General features: G+C 35.7%; 1 protein-coding gene across 1 annotated transcript; it reads left to right on the top strand.

The window, feature by feature from the left end:
• The first annotated feature begins 5,848 nt into the window (after positions 1 to 5,848).
• LOC140498339 (biogenesis of lysosome-related organelles complex 1 subunit 2-like) lies at positions 5,849 to 6,235 on the top strand. Its single transcript, XM_072599488.1, has one exon. The coding sequence runs from the start codon at positions 5,873 to 5,875 to the stop codon at positions 6,233 to 6,235; it is 363 nt and encodes a 120-aa protein (XP_072455589.1). The 5' UTR covers positions 5,849 to 5,872.
• Positions 6,236 to 19,728: the final 13,493 nt, after the last annotated feature.

Here is a 19,728-nt window from a genome sequence, read left to right as displayed (position 1 = left end):
AAATTGTAATTTTTTTTCTTTATGTCAGATCTAAAAGGACATCTTAGCAACCTTCATCCATTCACTGATTCAGACATTTGGAACCAGTCAATTTGTCTTCCATCTAATAGAACTTTCAGTATTTAAATAAACTGTTATTTTCCTACCAGTTGTCTCTCCAACAGATTAAACATCACTTTCTATCAGCTGATTTTCAAACAATATTCTTCATTGTCTTAATTGGCCACTCCTGAATTTTCTCCAGATTGCTGATTTTTTTTTCTTCAAGTGTGGTATCCTGAATTATACTCAGTAGACTACAGGAGATAAAACAGAGAACAGAAAACAGAGGGGTTATCATCTCCTGACTGATTGAATTTAGGAACAGTTATGTGGCACAATAGATTGAAGCTGGTCCTAGAGGCAGGAAGACTCATCTTCCTTGTTCAAATCCGCCTACTGGATGTGTTACCATGGACAAATCACTTAGCCCTGTTTGCCTCAGTTTCTTCAACTTAGAAATGTGCGTTCGTCCTTCCTTGGACAGAAGACCATGCCATCAGAGAAGTAATGAAATGACTTGTACTTGACTTTTCTTTTTGAGTGAGTGAGGGCTGTGCAGGTCACCAGCCTCACTTCTCCTCCAGAGTCATCTGAATCCAGTGACCAGATATTCATCAGGATGACTGGAGATGACCCAAGATGAGGCAATTGGGGTTAAGTCACTTGCCCAAGGTCACACAGCTCATGAGTGTCAAGTGTCTGAGGTGAGATTAGAACTCAGGTCTTCCTGACTCTTGCACTGATGCTCTATCCACTGAATCACCTAGCAGCCTTCAACTTAGAAATAAGCTAGAGAAGAAAATGACAAACTGCTTCAGTTTCTTTCCCAAGCCCTTAAATGGGATCAAAAAGAGTTGAATGTAGTTGAAAACTGACTGAACAACAGCAGCAAAATTGCACTTGCTTTCTTAATGGCTGCATTATGCTGTTAAATCATACTTACCCCTAAATTAACACACACCAAGAATATTTTCAGAAAAAAAAATGCCTTCCAGTTCTTCCCCAAAACCTGTACCAATGAAGCGGACTAAAAAACTCAAATATGTTTACATTTATATTAAATTTCACCTCAGATTCACTTAGCGCAGAGTTTCTCAAAATGTGATCCAAGATCACTAGGGATAGGGGGAGGGGGCATTTTAGGGGAGGTTTGTTAGCTACTTTCATAATAATACTTAGACATTTTAAATTCTAATGTAGTAAATATCAATAGATACAACCAACAAAATATATCTTAAACCTCACAATAATTCTGAAAATGATACCTAGGAATAGAAAGTTATTGTACTGGTGTTTTCATTGATATAACATTCCAAATGTGGATTCTTCTTCAACTAGTGTAACTTGATACCTTCTCTTCCACTTATAATCTTTTATTGTTCGTTGGTTTCAATTTTGTCAGACACTTTCTGAGTGCATTTGAGGTTTTCTTGGCAAACATACTGGAGTGGTTCACCAGTTCTTTCTTTAGCTTATTTTACAGATGAGAAAACTGAGGCAACATGGTCAAGTGACTTGCCCAACATCACATACTTAGAAAGTGTCCAAGATCAGATCTGAGCTCAAATGTTTCTGAGTCCAGCACCAGTGCTCTAACCATTGTAGAATCTAGCTGCCCTACTTACAATCTTAGTTACTAAGAATAATGACTGGTGAAGTAACTTGATCACATAGCCAGTGGTACCAGAGTGAGTTGTTTCTGTCTCTGAAACCTGCTCTCCATTTATTACCATTCCATACTTCTCTATCATAGGTGTGGGTGGAGAGGTATTCTCTTTTTACAAATATAAAAAAAAGAAATACAAAGAGTTTAAATGGGTAGGCCAAAGTTATGCAGTGAGTTAGTGGCAAAACAGATTGGAAACCAGTTTGTATTCCAGATTTTTCAGTCTTGCAAGCTATATAATATTATACCGTGAAGATTACCTTTCTTCCAACTAGTGTTCTGCTGAGTGACAGGTAGAAAGAGCTGTCTATCTCTATAAACAACAACTCTACATGATGGTTTGCAGTAGGGGTATGCTTTCATATATGCAAAGAAAGAAAAATCACAAATAAGACCTCTCTCATGTTCTGTATGACAAAAGCAGTATTCATGATCTTATGCTAAGGGACAACTGCTATGTAGTATACTCTGAGCATAATTGTTCCTTTTTTTTAAAGTAAATACTGAATGTCTCAGTTCATAGTGCCTTTTCTTATTTTCGTAGGTGAACTGAGTGAACGGGGCTTATTAAACTTACATTTTTGAAGTGTAATATTTTGCAGTTAAGACCACATGATACATTGGAGTTTTACAATGACATCTCATATCATGGCATGTTGGAGCCACCTCATTTCTTACTTTTGAGAGAAGATATCCTTTACAAGGAAGAAAAGAGTGTTACCTAGTGGAATCTCCAACTTGTACCATTTTGTCTGAAAATAATTATTCTTCCAGAAATCTCAATCAAGTATTGAGACGTATGACTGATAGAGAAGCAAAAAAGCCGAAAATGTTTTTCACAGTGTCTTTCTAATTTTTTACAGTTTTTACAGTTTTTTACACTTTTTTATTGTTATAGCCAAATTCTTCACTTTTTAAAATTCTCTTCTTAACTTTATCCCAAATAACACCAATAATAGCAGAAGTGCAGAAGAAGTGGGTAGGAGAGGAATTGGTTGTCTTCAAATGTTGATTGGCTACTGAAGGTCAAGTAAAAACCTTATAGATAAACATATTTTAAATGTAACAATACATTCATAAAAGTAACTTTATAATCTATTGCATAATTATGTATTTTAAGATATTAATTCATTTACGGCTAGAAATCATTGCTGGAAAGCAATAGACCATGACTATTTATTGCTAATTCTTCATTTCTTCTGATTAAACAATGACGCTGTAAAGCAAAATAAGGTTGAGGATGAGAAACAAGGCAAAAGGGAGAACCAAGAGAAGGGAGCATGGGCTTACCCTTACGCTTTGACCCTGTCCAAATCCACAAATTCATTCAATATCAATTTCATTCCTTTGAAGTTCACTGATGCAATAACTGAACCTGATTTTACCTCTGTGTGTCTCCTGCTGGGAAAGGGTATGCTTCATTACAGTAAAAACTGCAGCTCTGGGTGATACTAAGGCACTCATCATCTGCACTGGAATCTGTGTTGCATAATAACTACATGTAACAATCAGAACATATGGTACTAGAAACTAATTACTTTATCAATATTTCACTTTGTTGTCAGCAATATAACATTTGTCTCATCTTTTAGTTTCTGGCTCAGGAATGGAGGCAGCCTGTTAAATATTCAAAACAACTATGCGTGAAAAATACAGAGTTTCATTCCATTTCTCCTCTAAGGGAGGCTTGCAATTCTAATATCTGTGAGGTAACAATCTCCTGGGAAGAGCTAACTGACCACTTAAACAGTTATTTTTCATCATGATTGGACCTAATTAAGGACCATATGCTCCTAGGGCTTGCTCACTACGCAACAAAGAAAAAACAACAAAAATAATAAATTAGCTGTCTCATGTGTCAGGGATATACCTCAGATTTCTTGGAAGGAAGAAAACCATTCTCATGCCACCACATATATTTGGTAGTAATTCATAGAGGGGAAGATATCAAATGGAAAAATATGGGACTGTGAGAAATGTCAAAGACTTACATTTCTCCATTTGAAGTTTGCCCAACTGTGCAATTGAATATGCATATTCATATGCATTGCAAATTGAATATGTAATTCATATTCAATATGAATTGAATATGCCAGAAAATCATTGGATCTTGTGCAACCAATGTCACAACCACAAGTACAGTTATGATAAGAAAATGTAGGTCTAGTTCATGGTGAAGATGTATTTCAGTTTGAGGAAATTCTTATATGAAAATATATATTGTCACCAATATTTTTTTACTTGATCAAATGTTTTTTTTCCAAAAGTGATTTATAATGTGGTTATTTTTTAAAAAGTCAGATTCTTAGACATTGAACAACATCTTTTATAGAAACTTAGCTTTAAACTAAGTTGAAGCCAGGCAGAACTGGCAAAATAATATTAACATAACACAACACATGACATGACATGACCTGACATGACATGACATGACATGACAACAAATTATTTGTGCACCCACCTTGAACTCACTGTTAGGAGATTCCTACACTTGACTTCCTTCTTTCTCTAATTTGTTTTCCCAAATAAACTTGTGTTCAGTAGGGAGATGATTGCACGGGATTCTCAGAGCTCTTCAAAGGAATCAGAGAATGCTCTAGCTGGAAGGAACTCCAGGAATCATCTTGTCCAAATCTCTCATGTTACAATTGAAGAAATCAAGATGTAATCATCAAAATAATCCAGTATTGGCTAAGAAATATAGTGTTTCAGCTATAGAAAAGATTAGGTACACAATGTACACAATTAAAAGACCACACTAACCTAGTGTGTGATAAATCCAAAGATTCAAGCTCTTGGGGCAAGTACTCACTATTTGATAAAGAGTTCTGGGTAAATTGGAAAGCAGTCTGATAAAAACTATGCATAGTCCAACATTTCTCACCATACACCAAAATCTCAAAATCAGTACATGACTTAGACATAATGTATAATATTTTAATCAAGTTATGGGAATATACAAAAACAGTCACTTATCTGATCTATGGGCAAAAGGAAAAAAAAAACTATGACTAAACAGAAGACAGATAAGATTGTGGAAGGTAAAATCAATAATTTTGATAGTTTTTGCACAAACAACACCAAAATAGTCAAAATCAGGAGGAAAGAAGAAAATGAAGAAAATTTTTTTACAGCAAGTTTCTTTGGTAAAGATGTCAAATATGTTTCTAAAATACATACTGAATTGAGCTAAATTTATTTTTGAAAAAGAGAGATATTCAACAACTGATAAATAGTCAAAAGATAGGAACAGACAGTTTTCATAAGAAAAAATCAAATCTCTCAGTTCTCCCACAAAAATGCTCTCAATCTTTATTTTTAAAATATAATTAATTTTAGTTTTCAAAATTCACTTTCAAAAGATTTTGAGTTTTAAATTTTCTCTCCGTCCTTCTCACTGTCTTTCCCCAAGACAGCATGCAATCTGATATAGGATCTGCTTACACATTCATATTAAACCTATTTTCACATTAATCATAATGTAAAGAAGAATTAGAATTAAGGGGAGGAACCATGAGAAAGAAGAAAGAAAAAACATCAAAAGAAAAGTGGAACAAGCATTATGTTTCTATCTGGATTCAAACTTCAAAGTTCTTTCTCTCGATGTGGATAGCATTTTCCATCATGAGTCTTCTGGAGTTGCCTTAGATCCTTGCATTGCTGAGAAGAGATAAATTTATCAAAGCCAATCATCCCACCATGTTGCTGTTACTGTGTACAGTGTCTGCTCATTTCACTCAGAATCAACTCATACATAAGTCTTTCCAGTTTTTTTTAATCAACTTACTCATCTTTTCTTTCTTTTTAAAAATCAATTAATAAATTTTTAGTTTTCAACATTCATTTTCACAAGATTTTGAGTTCCAAATTTTCTCTCCAAATCTCCCCTTCCCCCCAGATGGTATGCATTCTGATTACCCTTACCCCAATTTGCCCTCTGTTCAACCACCCCCAGTCAGCTTCCCCTTCTCTTCTATTTTCCTGCAGGGCAAGATAGATTTCTATCCCCCATTGCCTGCATATCTTATTTCCCAGTTGCACTTAAAAGCAATTTTTAACATTCATTTTTGACCAGCTTAAGGGGCCTGAGATGGCTCAGGCATGGCAACCATGGCCACCAGTGATGCTGCAGGCCAGCGGGACAGTCTGGGAAGAGACGAGGCCATGGTGGAGACTGCTGAGAAGGCCATGGAGCCCACTGAGGTAGACATCATGGGGCTATGCCTGGAGATGTTCTCCACAATGGCCACGTACTTGACAGATGAGCTGACAGCCACCAGTGATGATTATAAACTTCTGGAAAATATGAGCAAACTGACCAACTTGAAGTATCTAGAAATGAAAGACATTGCAGTAAACATAAGTAGAAACCTTAAGGATTTAAACCAGAAATATGCAGCACTTCTGCTTTATCTGGATCAGATCACTTTAATTGAGGAGCAAGTAGTAACTTTTGAGCAGGTAGCTTACAAGTGGGATGCATATTCAAAGAAACTAGAAGCAAACTACAAGAAGTTAGAAAGGTGATGAAAGACTTGCTTAGCACAACAACTTTACAAGAATGTTTTCTAAGAGCTGAAATAAGTGGGAAGGAACTTATCACTAGGCTTCAGGTCCTAAAAGAAAGCAATGCTGCTGATCGAAGGAGAATCCCAGCCCCTCACCTCTGCTTGGATGAGTAACTCTGGTCACCCCTCCAAAGTTTTCCTAAACCTGTACCCTCTGGAACCCCATCTTATTTAGGTATCCTCCCATCTTATCATGTGCTTTGTTGTGTGCCCTGGACCAAGGCTCAGAAATCAGTATCAGCCCCATCTAGAGCAGACACAGATGACAGGCTCTCATGTCCCTGTCTCCTCTGTTCTTCCTTCTTCCCTAGGCCCTCTAACCCCTTCATAAACTGTTCTTGATCTGAAATAATAAATGCTGATGCATGGGAAAAATAAAAAAGCAAAAATTCATTTTCAAACTTTGAGTTCTGCATTCTCTCCCTTCCTCCCTCCCCACACGCTCTCATTGAGAAGGCAAGGTCATACATTTTTAGTCACACAAAACAATTCCAAAACAGTCATATTGTGAAAGACTTACTATATTTCTCTCCACTCTATTCGATCCCCCATCTGTTCTATTCTCTCCTTTGACCTTTGCCCTCTTCAGAATTGTTTGCTTCTGATTACCCCCTCCTCCCATTTGCCTTCCCATTTTTCATCCTCCACTCTCTTATCCCCCTGTCCCCTATGCTCCTGTGGGGTAAGATAGATTTTCACACCCAGCTGAGTGTGTACATTTTTTCCTCCTTAAGTCAAATCTGATGAGAGTAAGGTTTACTCATTTTCTCTCACATCCCTCCTGTTTCCCTCCACTGTAAAAGCTTTTGCTTGCCTCTTGTGTGTGATTTAATTTACCCCATTCAACCCCTCCCTTTCTCTTCTCCCAGTACATTCCTCTATCAACCTTTGATTTTGTTTTTTAGATATCATCCATTTATATTCAGCTAAGTCTACGTATACACCTATATACATACACAAAAAGGCATATATCTCATGAGCCAGAAATTTCATATTTCCATGTAGTAATGTAAATAGTTCAACTGTAGTAAGCTTTTTATGATTTATCTTTCCTGTTTACATTTTCATGCTTCTCTTGATTCTTGCATTTGAAAGTCAAATTTTCTATTTACCTCTTTTTGATAAAGAGTGCTTGAAAGTCCTCTGTTTCATTTATTGTTTATTTTCCCCCCTGAGAGTTTATACTTAGTTTTGCTGGGTAGGTGATTCCTGGTTTTGTTCCTAGCTTCTTTGACCTCTGGAATATCATATTCTAAACCGTTTGATACCATAATACAGAAGCTGCTAGATCTTTGTTGTCCTGATTGTGTTTCCACAATGCTTGAATTGCTTCTTATTGACTGCTTGCAATATTTTCTCCTTGACTTGGGAACTCTAAAATTTGGTTACAATATTCATAGGAGGTTTGCTTTTGGGATTTCTTTCATGATGTGATTTGTGGATTCTTTCAATTTCTATTTTGCTTTCTGCCTGTAGAATAACAGGACAGCTTAATAACTTGATAATTTCTTGAAAGATCATGTCTAGGATCTTTTTTATTATGGTTTTCAAATAGTCTGATAAATTTTAAATTTTCTCTTCTAGATCTATTTTTTAGGTCAGTTGTTTTTCCAATGAATTTTTCACATTATCTTCTATTTTTTCATTCTTTTTCTTTTGTTCTGTAATTTTTTGATTTCTCATATAGTCACTAGCTTCCACTGAATCCGTTCTAATTTCTTTTTTTTTAATTTTTAAAATATAATTTACTTATTTTCAGTTTTTGACATTCACTTCCACATGATTTTAAACTCAAATGTTCTCCCCTCTCACCACCCCAGGAAAGCGTGCACCCAACCACCCCTTTCCCCAATCTACCCTTCTTTCTATCATCCCCCCCTTCTCTCATGTAACACCCTCTCTTTTCTTGTAGGGCAATATGGATTTCTATGCCCCATTTCTTGTACAATTTATTTCCCAATTGCAGGCAAAAGCAATTTTTAACATTCATTTCATTTTTGAAGCTTCAAGTTCCACATTCTCTCACTTCCCACACACCCTCATTGAGAAAGCAAGTGATTCAATACAGATCATACATGTATAGCCATGAAAAAACACTTCTATAACAGTTACGTTGTGAAAGATTAATCATATTACCCTTTATCTTGTCCTGCCCTCCATTTATTCTATTCTCTCCCTTGACCTGTCCTCCGACAATAGTGTTTGCTTCTGATGACCAGTTCCCCCAATCTGCCAACCCTTCTGTTATTGTCCCTCTTTTATCCCTTTCCAACTGCCTTGCTGCACAGTAAGACAGATTTCCATACCCAAATGAATGTCTTTTCCCCTTCTTAAGCCAAATTTGATGAGATTAAGACTCATTTATTCCCTCTCAACTAAACCATCTTCCCCTCCAATGCAAAAAATCTTACTTGCCTCTTTTATGTGAGATGATTTACTACCTTCTACCTCCTCTTTTCTCTTTTGCCCAGTACATTGCTCTTAAAATTTCTCTCTCTCTCCCTTCCCCCCCTCTATTTATATGCATATATATACATATATATATATATACACACAGATATATATATATACACAGACACACACAAGCACACACACATATACATACCTCCACACATATACTATAAACATTAATACACACACATATATATATGCATACATATGCATATATATATACACAAATATTTGTATATTCCAGTGGATATGTGGGTATGTATGTATGTGTGTATATGTGTGTACACACACATATGCACAGCATATATACATATAAATGTGTGTATGTATGTATATATGTATGTACACACACAAACACACGCATATATATATTCTCTCTGACTTCTCTAATATTGAGAAAGGTCACATGGGTTGCAAATATCATCTTAACATGCAGGAATGCAAACAGTTCAACTGTAATGAGTCCCTCATGGTTTCTCTTTCCTGTTTACCTTTTCATGTTTCTCTTCATTCTAGTATTTGAAAGTCAAATTTTGTATTCAGCTCAGATATTTTCTTTCTCTTTTTCTTCATTTTTTAAACTTATTTATTTATTTTTAGTTTTCAACATTCATTTCCACAATATTTTGAGTTCCAAATTTTCTCCCCATCTCTTTCCTCCACGCACCCCAAGACACCATGCATTCTGATTGCCAATTTCCCCCATCTGCCCTCTCTTCTATTACACCCCTCCCTTCCCTTATCCCTATCTTCTCTCTTTTCTTGTAGGGCAAGATATATTTCTATACTCCATTGCTTGTATTTCTTCTTTCCCAGTTGCATACAAAAACAATTCTCAACATCTGTTCCTAAATCTTTGAGTACCAACTTCTCCTCCTTCCTCCTTCCCCACACATCTCCCACTGTGACAGCAAGCAACTCAAGATAGGCTATACATGTGTAGTTATGTAAAAGACTTCCATGATAGCCATGTTGTGAAAGATTAGCTATATTTTCCTCCATCCTATTCTGTCCCCTATTTATTCTATTCTCTCTTTTGTCCTTGTCCCTACCCAAAAGAGTTTACTACTAAGTACTTCCTCTTCTCATTTGTCCTCCCTTTTATTGTCCCCCCCACAGCTCATTTATCCTCTTCTTCCCTACTTTCCAGTACTATAAGACAGATTTTCACACCAAATTGAGTGTGCATGTTATTTCCTCCTTAAGCCAAACGTGATGAGAATAAGCTTCACTTTTTCTGTCTCGCCTTCCCCCTTTTCCACTCCATTGAAAAAGTCTTTTCTTGCCTCTTTTATGAGAGATTATTTGCCTCATTCCATTTCTCCCATTCTCCTGCCAGTATATTCTTGTCTCACCCCTCAACTATATTGTATATGTAAATATATGCAAATGATCCCTCCAACTACCCAAATACTGAAAAAAATCTCAAGAGTTACAAATATTATCTTTTCAAGGAGGAATATAAACAATCCAACTTTAGAAAGTCCCTTATTTTTTTTCTCTTTCCTGTTTCCCTTTTCAAACTTCTCTTGATTCTTGTGTTTAAAAGTCAAATTTTCTATTCGGCTCTGCTCTTTCCAACAAGTAAGCTTGAAAGTCCTCTCTTTCATTGAATGACAATTGTATTTTCTCTGAAGTACTATATCGGTTTCATGGGTAGGGGATTCTTGGTTTTAGTCCTAGTGCCTTTGACTTCTGGAATATCATATTCCAAGCCCTTCAGTCCCTTAATGTAGAAGGTGCTAGATCTTGTGTTATCCTGATTGTATTTCCACAATATTCAAATTGTTTCTTTCTAACTGATTGCAATATTTTCTCCTATACCTGAGAACTCTGGAATCTGGCTACAATAATTGTGGCAAAGAATTGGAAATTGAGAGAATGGTCATCAATTGGGGTATAGTTGAAGATATTGTAACATGATTTTGATGAAGTCCTATCATGCTTTAAAAATGATAAAAGGGGTAGTTTCAGAAAAATCAAGGAAGACTTATATGGATTGACACAAAATGAAGTGTGGAATAGGGAAAACATTGAATACAGTTAACAGCAATATTTCAATAATGATTCTCCAGGAAGAACTTAGATACTCTACTTAACACAATGACTCATAACAATTCCAAAGGACTAATCATGAAAAATGCTATCCATCACTAGAGACAGATAGCATGTGAACTGTGAGTGAAGATTGGGGTATATTTTCACTTTCTTTTTTTCTTTTATTTTTTGCATGACCTAAAATGTATAATAGGTCTTATCTTCTTTGTCTACAATGATTAGGAGAGAGGTGGAGGGAAAGGAAAGAATTTGGAAAAGAAAATAAGAATAAAAAATGAAAGCAATTGAAGAAACTAAAGCCTGAAGTAGTGAAGTGACTTTTCCAAAGTCACACAATATGATAGTAGCAGAACAGAAACAAGCAATCTTATTTCTTATGTCCAGGAGTTTTCCAAATCTTAGGTGTGATGGTTTATTTATTTCCCTTTGAATAAAATGATATAACCATTTTAAGATGATAGATTTTTGTGATTAAATTTATGTTAGAGGCCATAGAGTTTGCTCCCATATTCATTTTACAGGTTGAGAAGATTGAAACTCAGGCAACCGAAGTGACATGTATAATTTCACATCAATAGTAGAACCAAGACTGGGAATATCACTCCAAAGCCTGCACTATTTTCACTGTATAAAATTGTGATGAACAATCTCTGTCACCTTTGAAACTTTCTGGACTTAAAACTGCTTACAGAAATTATAAGCTAGAAATATTCTAGCAAGTTACTTGACAGTAGCTGAATTTTGATTATGGTAACAGCAAATATTCTCTTTTTGTATATATCCCCTTATTCCTCTAAGCTTCAACTTACACAGACAATAGTCATTCAACGGATTTAGAGTCACCAACCACAATCATTACAGTAAGACAGAGAACTACAAATCCTTACCATTTGCCTTGCCACCATACCTTGAAAGCCTATGGGGCTTACCATCTCTTTTGCCACTATACTTTCAGAATTCTGGGCACTAAAACAAACCTGTAAATCACCTCCATAGATTGTGAGCCTTGGCATGCAACATATAGTTGAACTTTCTAATACATATTATCTCCCTCATTAGAGTGCAATCTCCATGAGATAGGGTTTATGTTAATTTTATCTTTCTATCTCTTGCACATAGCAGTGTTTAGCATATAGTAAGTGCTAAATAAGTGATTTCACCTTCCCTTTTCTCCATTCATTCATGAATAAATTGACTAGTAGTTTCAAAGAAGGAAAGGTCATTCCCTGATCTCTCTATTTTAGTCCTACTTCTCTACACTTTCTTCTGCTAAACACACAGGCAAATGAATGATTTTCAATAAGTGGATATGAATAACATTTTCCATTTATTAACAGATTCAACCAGACACTGTCTGATTTGTTTTAAAAGGAACTGTGATTTTTAAATTATTTCATCTATTTCGTCTTTAATATTTAATGTATCTCTTCAAACAATATATTACTACCCTGGTCAACTGGGAACAGCTTGGCATATAATCACTTTTTTATATCATTTGATACAACTGCCAATTACTTCTCAAATCTTTTTTTTTAAGGGAAATGAAAACTTGAATGCAAACTACCGAGCCTGACAAAAGAGCTTTGTTTTAATCAATGTTCACAATGATTGTGACTTCAGGTCAAATCCATGTTATTTGTTTATTTGCATTTTTCATCATTCATTTCCACAAGATTTTGCATTTCCCACTCTGAGATTGCACGTATTCTGATTACTTCTTGCCCCAGGCTGCACTCTCTTTTATCATTCCTCCCCCCATCTTATCCCATTCCCCTTTACTTTCTTGAAGGACAAGATAGGTTGCTGTACCCCAATGTCTGTATATCTTATTTGCCAGTTGCATGTAAAAAACAATTTTTTAACATTTGTTTTTAAAATTTTGAGTTCCAAATTTTCTCTCTTCTTTACTCCCCACCCATCCTCATTGAGAAGACCAGCAATGCAATATAGGTTATACACGTGAAGTTATGCATAATATTTCCATAATAGTAATGTTGTGAAAGACTAACTATATCCCAGTCCATCTTATCCCAACCCCTAATTATTCTATTTTCTCCTTTGACCCTATCCCTTTTCAAAAGTATTTGCTTCTGACTATCCCTTCCCCCAATCTGCCCTTTCTTCTATCATGTGCTCATCTTATCCCATGTCCCCTTACTTTCCTGTAGAGTAAGATACTCAATTAAGTGTGTATGTTATTCTGTCCTTAAGCCAAATCTAATAAGAGTAAGGTTCAGTCATTCCTTCTCACCTTTCCACTCTTCCCCTCCTCTATGAAATCTTTTTCTTGCCTCTTTTATGTGACACAGTTTACCCCGTTCTATCTCACCCTTTCTCCTCCCAATATATTCCTCTCTCATCTCTTAATTTTACTTTTTATACATCATCCATTCATCTTCAGTTTACTCTGTACCATTTTTCTGTTTATCTATCATCTATCTATCTATCTATCTATCTATCTATCTATCTATCTATCTATCATCTATCAACTTTTCTGCCTATATTTTCCTCTAACTACTCTAATACTAAATAAGGTCTTATGAAATACATTTATCATCTTTCCATGTAGGAATGCACACAGTTCAACTTTAGCAAGTCTCTTATGATTTTTCTTTACTGTTTACATTTTAATGTTTCTCTTGATTCTTGTATTTGAAAGTCAAATAGTCTATCCAGCTCTAGTTTTTTCAGCAAGAATGCTTGAAAGTCCTCTGTTTTATTGAATGTCCATTTCCCTCCCTGAAGGATTATACTCCGTTTTGCTGGGTAGGTGATTCTTGGTTTTAATTCTAGCTACTTTGACCTCTGGAGTATCATGTTCCAAGTGCTTTGATCTCTTAATATAGAAATACTAGGTCTTGTATTATCCTTATTGTATTTCCACAGCACTCAAATTGTTTCTTTCTGGCTACTTGCAATGTTTTCTCCTTGACGTGGGAACTTTGGAATTTGACTACACTATTCCAAGGAGTTTTCCTTTTAGGATATCTTTCTAGAGGTGACTGGTGGATTTTTTCAATTTCTATTGAAATGGTTCTAGAATATCAGGGCAGTTTTCCTTGATAATTTCATGAAAGATGAAGGCTAGGCTCTTTTTTGATTGGCCAAATTCTTGGCCAATTCTATTTTTAGGGCATTCTAATTTTGAATATTTTCTTTAGTGAGCTTTTGGACCTCCTTTTCTGTCTACTTTTTAGGGCATTCTTCTCCTCTTTGGCTTTTTGAACTTCTTTTGCCATTTGGGTGAGTTTATTTTTTAAGGTGTTTCTTCAGTATTTTTTTGTCTTTTAACAAGCTGTTGACATGATTTTCTTGCATCACTCTCATTCTTCTTCCCAATTTTTCTTCTACTTCTCTTCTTTGATTTTTCAAAATCCTTTATGAACTTTTCCGTGGCTTATGACCCATTCATATTTTGCTTGGAGACTTTTGATGTAGGAGCTTTGACTTTGTTGTCTTCTTCTGATTGTATGTTTTGATCTTTTTTGTCACCAAAGCAAGGTTCTATAGTCTGAGTTATTTCACTATGCTTACTCACTTTCCCAGCCAAATACTTGACTTTCTAACTCTTTTTCAAGGTGAAATTTTGTTTCCAGTGGAGGTAGAGGTTCAGGTGGGGTGATATATTATCCAACGCTTCAGAGATTTTGTATCAGCAACTTGATTCCCCACTGTCTTTGTGCCCAGAGCTCCAGAAACAGCCTCTGTTCCTGCTACCAAAGGTAGGTGCCATGGCCATCACCTCCATTACCCTGGGGCTGGGGATGGACCTGACCAGGCCCTGCACTCCTCTTTCACCCAAGTCCTACAGAGATTTCTCAATGGTCTTTTTTGTTTTTTGTGTTAAGAAGTCCGGAAACTGCCACAGAAACCAATTATTTAATCCCTGGAGGATTACTGTGCCTGGTGTATCCTGTTGTGGCCCACGTCAGACTGTGCTCCACTTCTTGCCTGGTGTGTCACTTTTACAGGTATTTGGAGGACTTTGTGGGAGAGTTCAGGGAAGTTCCTACTTTTACTGTGCCATTTTGGCTCTGCTCCCTTATGGAGCTATTTTTGAAGCCTTCAATAAATCAGTTTGATTACCAATTAAAATTGTCACCATTTCCAAACTGAGACATTAGGAAACACAATTCCATATGAAATCACATCAATAATATGTCATTAAATTGCCCGGATGTTGACTTCACCCTGAACCTAGGATTAACTATACTACCTCTAATCATGATGACTGGGTCTTGAAAACAAATATATTAATAGATCATATTGCTCTTTGAGCCTAGGGAAGATTTAATCACACAATAATAAATAAGTCTTCCAAATATCATTGAATAACACATTTTTATTCTCTTACCTTAGGCAACAGATTAATAAATTGTTAAAGTTAGTCTGGAAGATAATCTATACTATCTATTATGATGTCAAAATATTGCTGGGTAACAATAGTACCATCATAAACTTTGCAGCATCTGACAGTGTTGTTGATGCTGCCACAAAGTCAGTGGAGATAAGTTGCATGAATAGAGCAAATTACATTGTTTTTCAGCTTATCAGTAGTATGAACATACAGTTATAGAGATCCTGGAGGAAATAAGTATCTCACATTCACCCACATATAACACACATACACACAACACACATGTATATGTACCACATCTACATGTAATATACATAGTATATGTGCACATAAATATATATTCACATACACATATATATATATATTAGGTAATATCAATCACTGAATAAGTAATAGTTTCACCTGTTTAAGAAGGAGGTTTCTTTAACTTCTTCTTTTACCTCAAATCTAACACTGAATTTGAAAGCTAAAGAGACATTCCATGAACTGAACTACTATATATGTTATCTTAATGAAAATTCTAAAGTCTGAAGCAAAGGAAAAATAAATAAAATATTATCACTCCTTAAATAAATACATTTTCAAACTCTTAAAGCAACTATTTGTTGACAGAGCACATTTGTGAAATCTGAAAATGAATTATGTGAAATTTATCTTAGAAAGACAAAATACAAATTTTGCAATTTTTGTTTTGTTCTTGAAAATGCAATGATGTTACTTTTGTGAAAAATGATTATTCATCAAGGCAAGACAGCCACTTCAGGGAAAAGAGACATGATAGTTATCTTCTCAAAAAAAAATACTCTGCCCTGTCTAAATTTGTTGTTATTCTTTACACATGAATCTCCATATCTTATCTCTATATTTTTGCTTATGATGTTTTCCTTACCATACATGGCTCAAACACTCAGAATTTCTAGTTCCTTTAAAAGTTAAATTCTGGGGGGCAAATCCAAGATGGTGGAATAGAAAGACATATATACCCTAACTTTTCCCCCACAGCCCCCCAAAATCTGTAAAATATGACTATCAACAAATTCTAGAGCAACAGAAGCCACATAAGGACATAATGAAAGAGATTTCCAGCCAGAGGTAACCTAGAAGGTCCAAAGGAAAGGTCTATCCCATGGGACACTGAGCAGAGTGGAGCCCAACCCTGGCTGCATGGAAGGGGGAGGAACAGGAACTGAACAGACCCCCAAAGCAGAATTCCCAGTAGTTAGAGTCTCAGATCCCTCAACCCACAAGTGCCAAAGAAAGCTTCAAAGGTCAGTGTGGGAGGGCTTTCCCAGCTTGGTGAGAGGGGAGTGGGGTCTCCCCAGCCATGGCCCCAAACAGCAGCAGAGGTATCAATAGTGGCAGCAGTGGGCAGCAGGAGGCTACAGTGACTGCTGAAGCAGCCTGCTTCCATCGTCCAAGCAGCTCAGCTGAAAGCCTCTGGTGGAATTATGCAGGGGATATGAACCTCAGCCCTCAGTAGTGACCTCTCCCCCAACCAAATCCCCTGGGGAAATTGAGCAACTGATCTGAATCTCAGCCCTGAGCATGGTCCTGGGAGGGAGGAGGAGCACTAGGAACCCCATCTTGGCAAAGGATTCAGAAGTCAAGTAACTGGCTGGAAAAATGCCCAAAAAAGGGGGAAAAATCAGACAATAGAAGGTTACTTCCTTGGTGAACAGATATCACCTTCTTCCTTTCAGATGAAGAAGACCAATGCATACTGTCAGAGGAAGTCAAGGATTTTGCCTCCATTATCTCCAAATGGATATGAAATGGGCTCAGGCCATAGCAGAGTTTGAAAAGTGAGTCAGCAGCTTGCTAAAGGAGAACAAAAAAAGTGCTGAGGAAAATAACACCTTTAAAAATAGCCTAACTCAATTGGAAAAAGAGGTCCAAAAAGCCAATGAGGAAAAGGAGGTTTTAAAAAGCAGAATTAGCCAAATGGAAAAGTTCAAAAGCTCACTGAACAAAATACTTCTTTTAAAAATGCTGGTGGAGTTCGGGGAAGCTAATGACTATGTGACGAAGAAGTAACAAAACAAAATCAAAAGTTTGAAAAAATAGAAGATAATGTGAAATATCTCATTGGAAAAAACAACTGACCTGGAAAATAGATCCAGGAGAGACAATTTAAAAATTATAGGACTACCTGAAAGCCATGATCAAAAAAAGAGCCTAGATATTATCTTTCATGAAATTATCAAGAAAAACTGCCCTGATATTCTAGAACCACAGGGCAAAATAAATATTGAAAGAATCCACAGATCATCTGCTGAAGGAGACCCAAAAGAGAAACTCCTAAGAATACTGTGGCCAAATTTTAGAGTTCCCAGGTCAAGGAAAAAATATTGCAAGCAGTTAGGAAAAAACAATATGAGTGTTGTGGAAATACAATCAGGATAACATAGGATCTGGCAGCTTCTACATTAAAGGATGGAAGGACTTGTAACAGGATATTCCAGAAGTCAAGGGAACTGAGATTCAAAGCAAGAATAACCTACCCAGCAAAACTGAGTATAATACTTCAAGGGAAAAAATGGTCATTCAGTGATACAAGGGACTTTCAAGCATTCATGATGAAAAGATCAGGACTGAATAGAAAATCTGACTTTCAAACATAAAAATCAAGAGAAGCATGAAGAGGTAAACAGGAAAGAAAAATCATAAAGTACTTTCTAAAGCTGAACTGTTTATATTTCTATATAGAAAGATAGCTTTTGTAACTCTTAAGACTTCTCTCAGTATTTGGGTAGGTGAAGTGACTATACATAACACAATACACACACACACACTTATAGCTAACATATGCCATGGCCTTTGCTTGAAGAGCTTCATACAGGAGAACCTATTGTTCTATGAGACACACACACACTCCACTTTTAAATAAATCTAATTGTTAAGAACATTTCCTTGACTTCAAATTTATTTATTTATTTATTTATTTATTTATTTGTTTGTTTGTTTGTTTGTTTGTTTGTTTGTACCATTCAACCATTGCTCAGTTTTGCATGTTGGGAGCTAACAACTAATCTTATCTCTCATCTACATGAACTCATGTTCCTGAGGATATTTTTTAAAAAAGTTTAAACTTTTTTCGTTCCTTCAATATATTTTCATAGGTCATGGGTTCAATGTTCTTCATCATCTTTTGCTGAACAGTTCTGATGAAGGAAAATTACAGGGACATTGCAATTCTATCAATTGAAAAAAGCATTTACTTAGTCATTATTGTGTTTTAGGAGGTATATTACACTCTAGGGATACAAATAAAGGTGAATGACAGTCCTTGACTCTAAAAAGATTATACTCTGTTTTTCTTACATAGTATTTTTTTCCAATTGCTTGTAAAGTAGTTTTAACATTCAATTTTGTAAAATTTTGTACTCCAAATTTTTCTCACTCCTTCCCTCCTTCCTCTCTAACAGCGACCAATCCGATATAGGATATACATGTACAATCATGATAAACATATTTCCACATTAATCATGTTGTGAAAGAATAAGAAAAAAAGGGAAAAAGCATGAGAAAAAAAGTGAAAATAGTATTCTTTTACATAAATTCAGATTTCATAATTCTTTTTTACTGTAATGGTTAGCATTATTCATCATGAATTTATTGAAATTGTCTTGGATCATTGTATTGGTGAGAAAATACGTAAGTCTATCTTCATTGCAAAATGTTGCTGCTATTGTGCATAATGTTCTCTTGGTTCTGATCACTTTATTCAGCATCAGTTCATGTAAGTCTTTCCAAATATTTTTTCTTTCGGCAATTCACCTATTTATCATTTCTTAGAAATCCAATGTATTTCTTTTTTTGTTGCTGAGCAAGTTATTCTTTATGTATTTATTTTTGGTTTTCAGCATTCATTTCCACAAGATTTTGAGTTCCAAATTTTCTCCTCATCTCTCTCCCCCTCTCACTCCAAGACCCTGTGCATTCTGATTACTTCTTCCCTCAATCTGCCCTCCCTTCTATCACAGCTCTCCCTTCCCTTATCTCCTCTAATTTCTTGGAGGGCAGATAGATTCCTATTTCCCATTACCTATATTTCTTATTTCATTGAATGACCATTTATTCCCTGAAGTATTACACTCAATTTTTCTATGTAGCTGATTCTTGGTTTTAATCCTTGTTCCTTTGACTTCTGCAATATCATAACCTGAGTCCTTTGATCCCTTAATGTGGAAGCTGCTAGATCTTGTGTTACCCTGACTGTATTTCCACAATACTCACATTGTTTCTTGCTGGCTGCTGCAATATTTTCTCCTTTACCTGGGACCTCTGGAATTTGACTACAATATTCCTAGGAGTTGTTCTTTTTGGATCTCTTTCAGGAGGAAACCAGTGGATTCTTTCAATATGTATTTTTCCCTCTGGTTCTAGAAGATCAGAGCGGTTTTCCTTGATAATTTCATGAAAGATGATGTCTAGGCTCTTTTTTTGATCATGGCTTTTAGGGAGTCCCATAATTTTTAAATGTCTGTCCTGGATCTATTGAGTAATATTTTCTATGTTTCATGTGACTAAACAAAGTTTGAATGATCATATAAAATGCCAGAATATTCAAACTAAAATGAATCATT

Source organism: Notamacropus eugenii, chromosome 4, assembly GCF_028372415.1.
Source record: "Notamacropus eugenii isolate mMacEug1 chromosome 4, mMacEug1.pri_v2, whole genome shotgun sequence".
Taxonomy (NCBI): Eukaryota; Metazoa; Chordata; class Mammalia; order Diprotodontia; family Macropodidae; genus Notamacropus; species Notamacropus eugenii.
Note: the sequence above shows the minus strand (reverse complement) of the source record. Positions and strands in the feature narration are given on the sequence as shown.

Excerpts from the sequence above, each read along its gene's own strand:
- LOC140498339 (XM_072599488.1), top strand. The coding sequence starts at position 5,873 with ATGGTGGAGACTGCTGAGAAGGCCATGGAGCCCACTGAGGTAGACATC.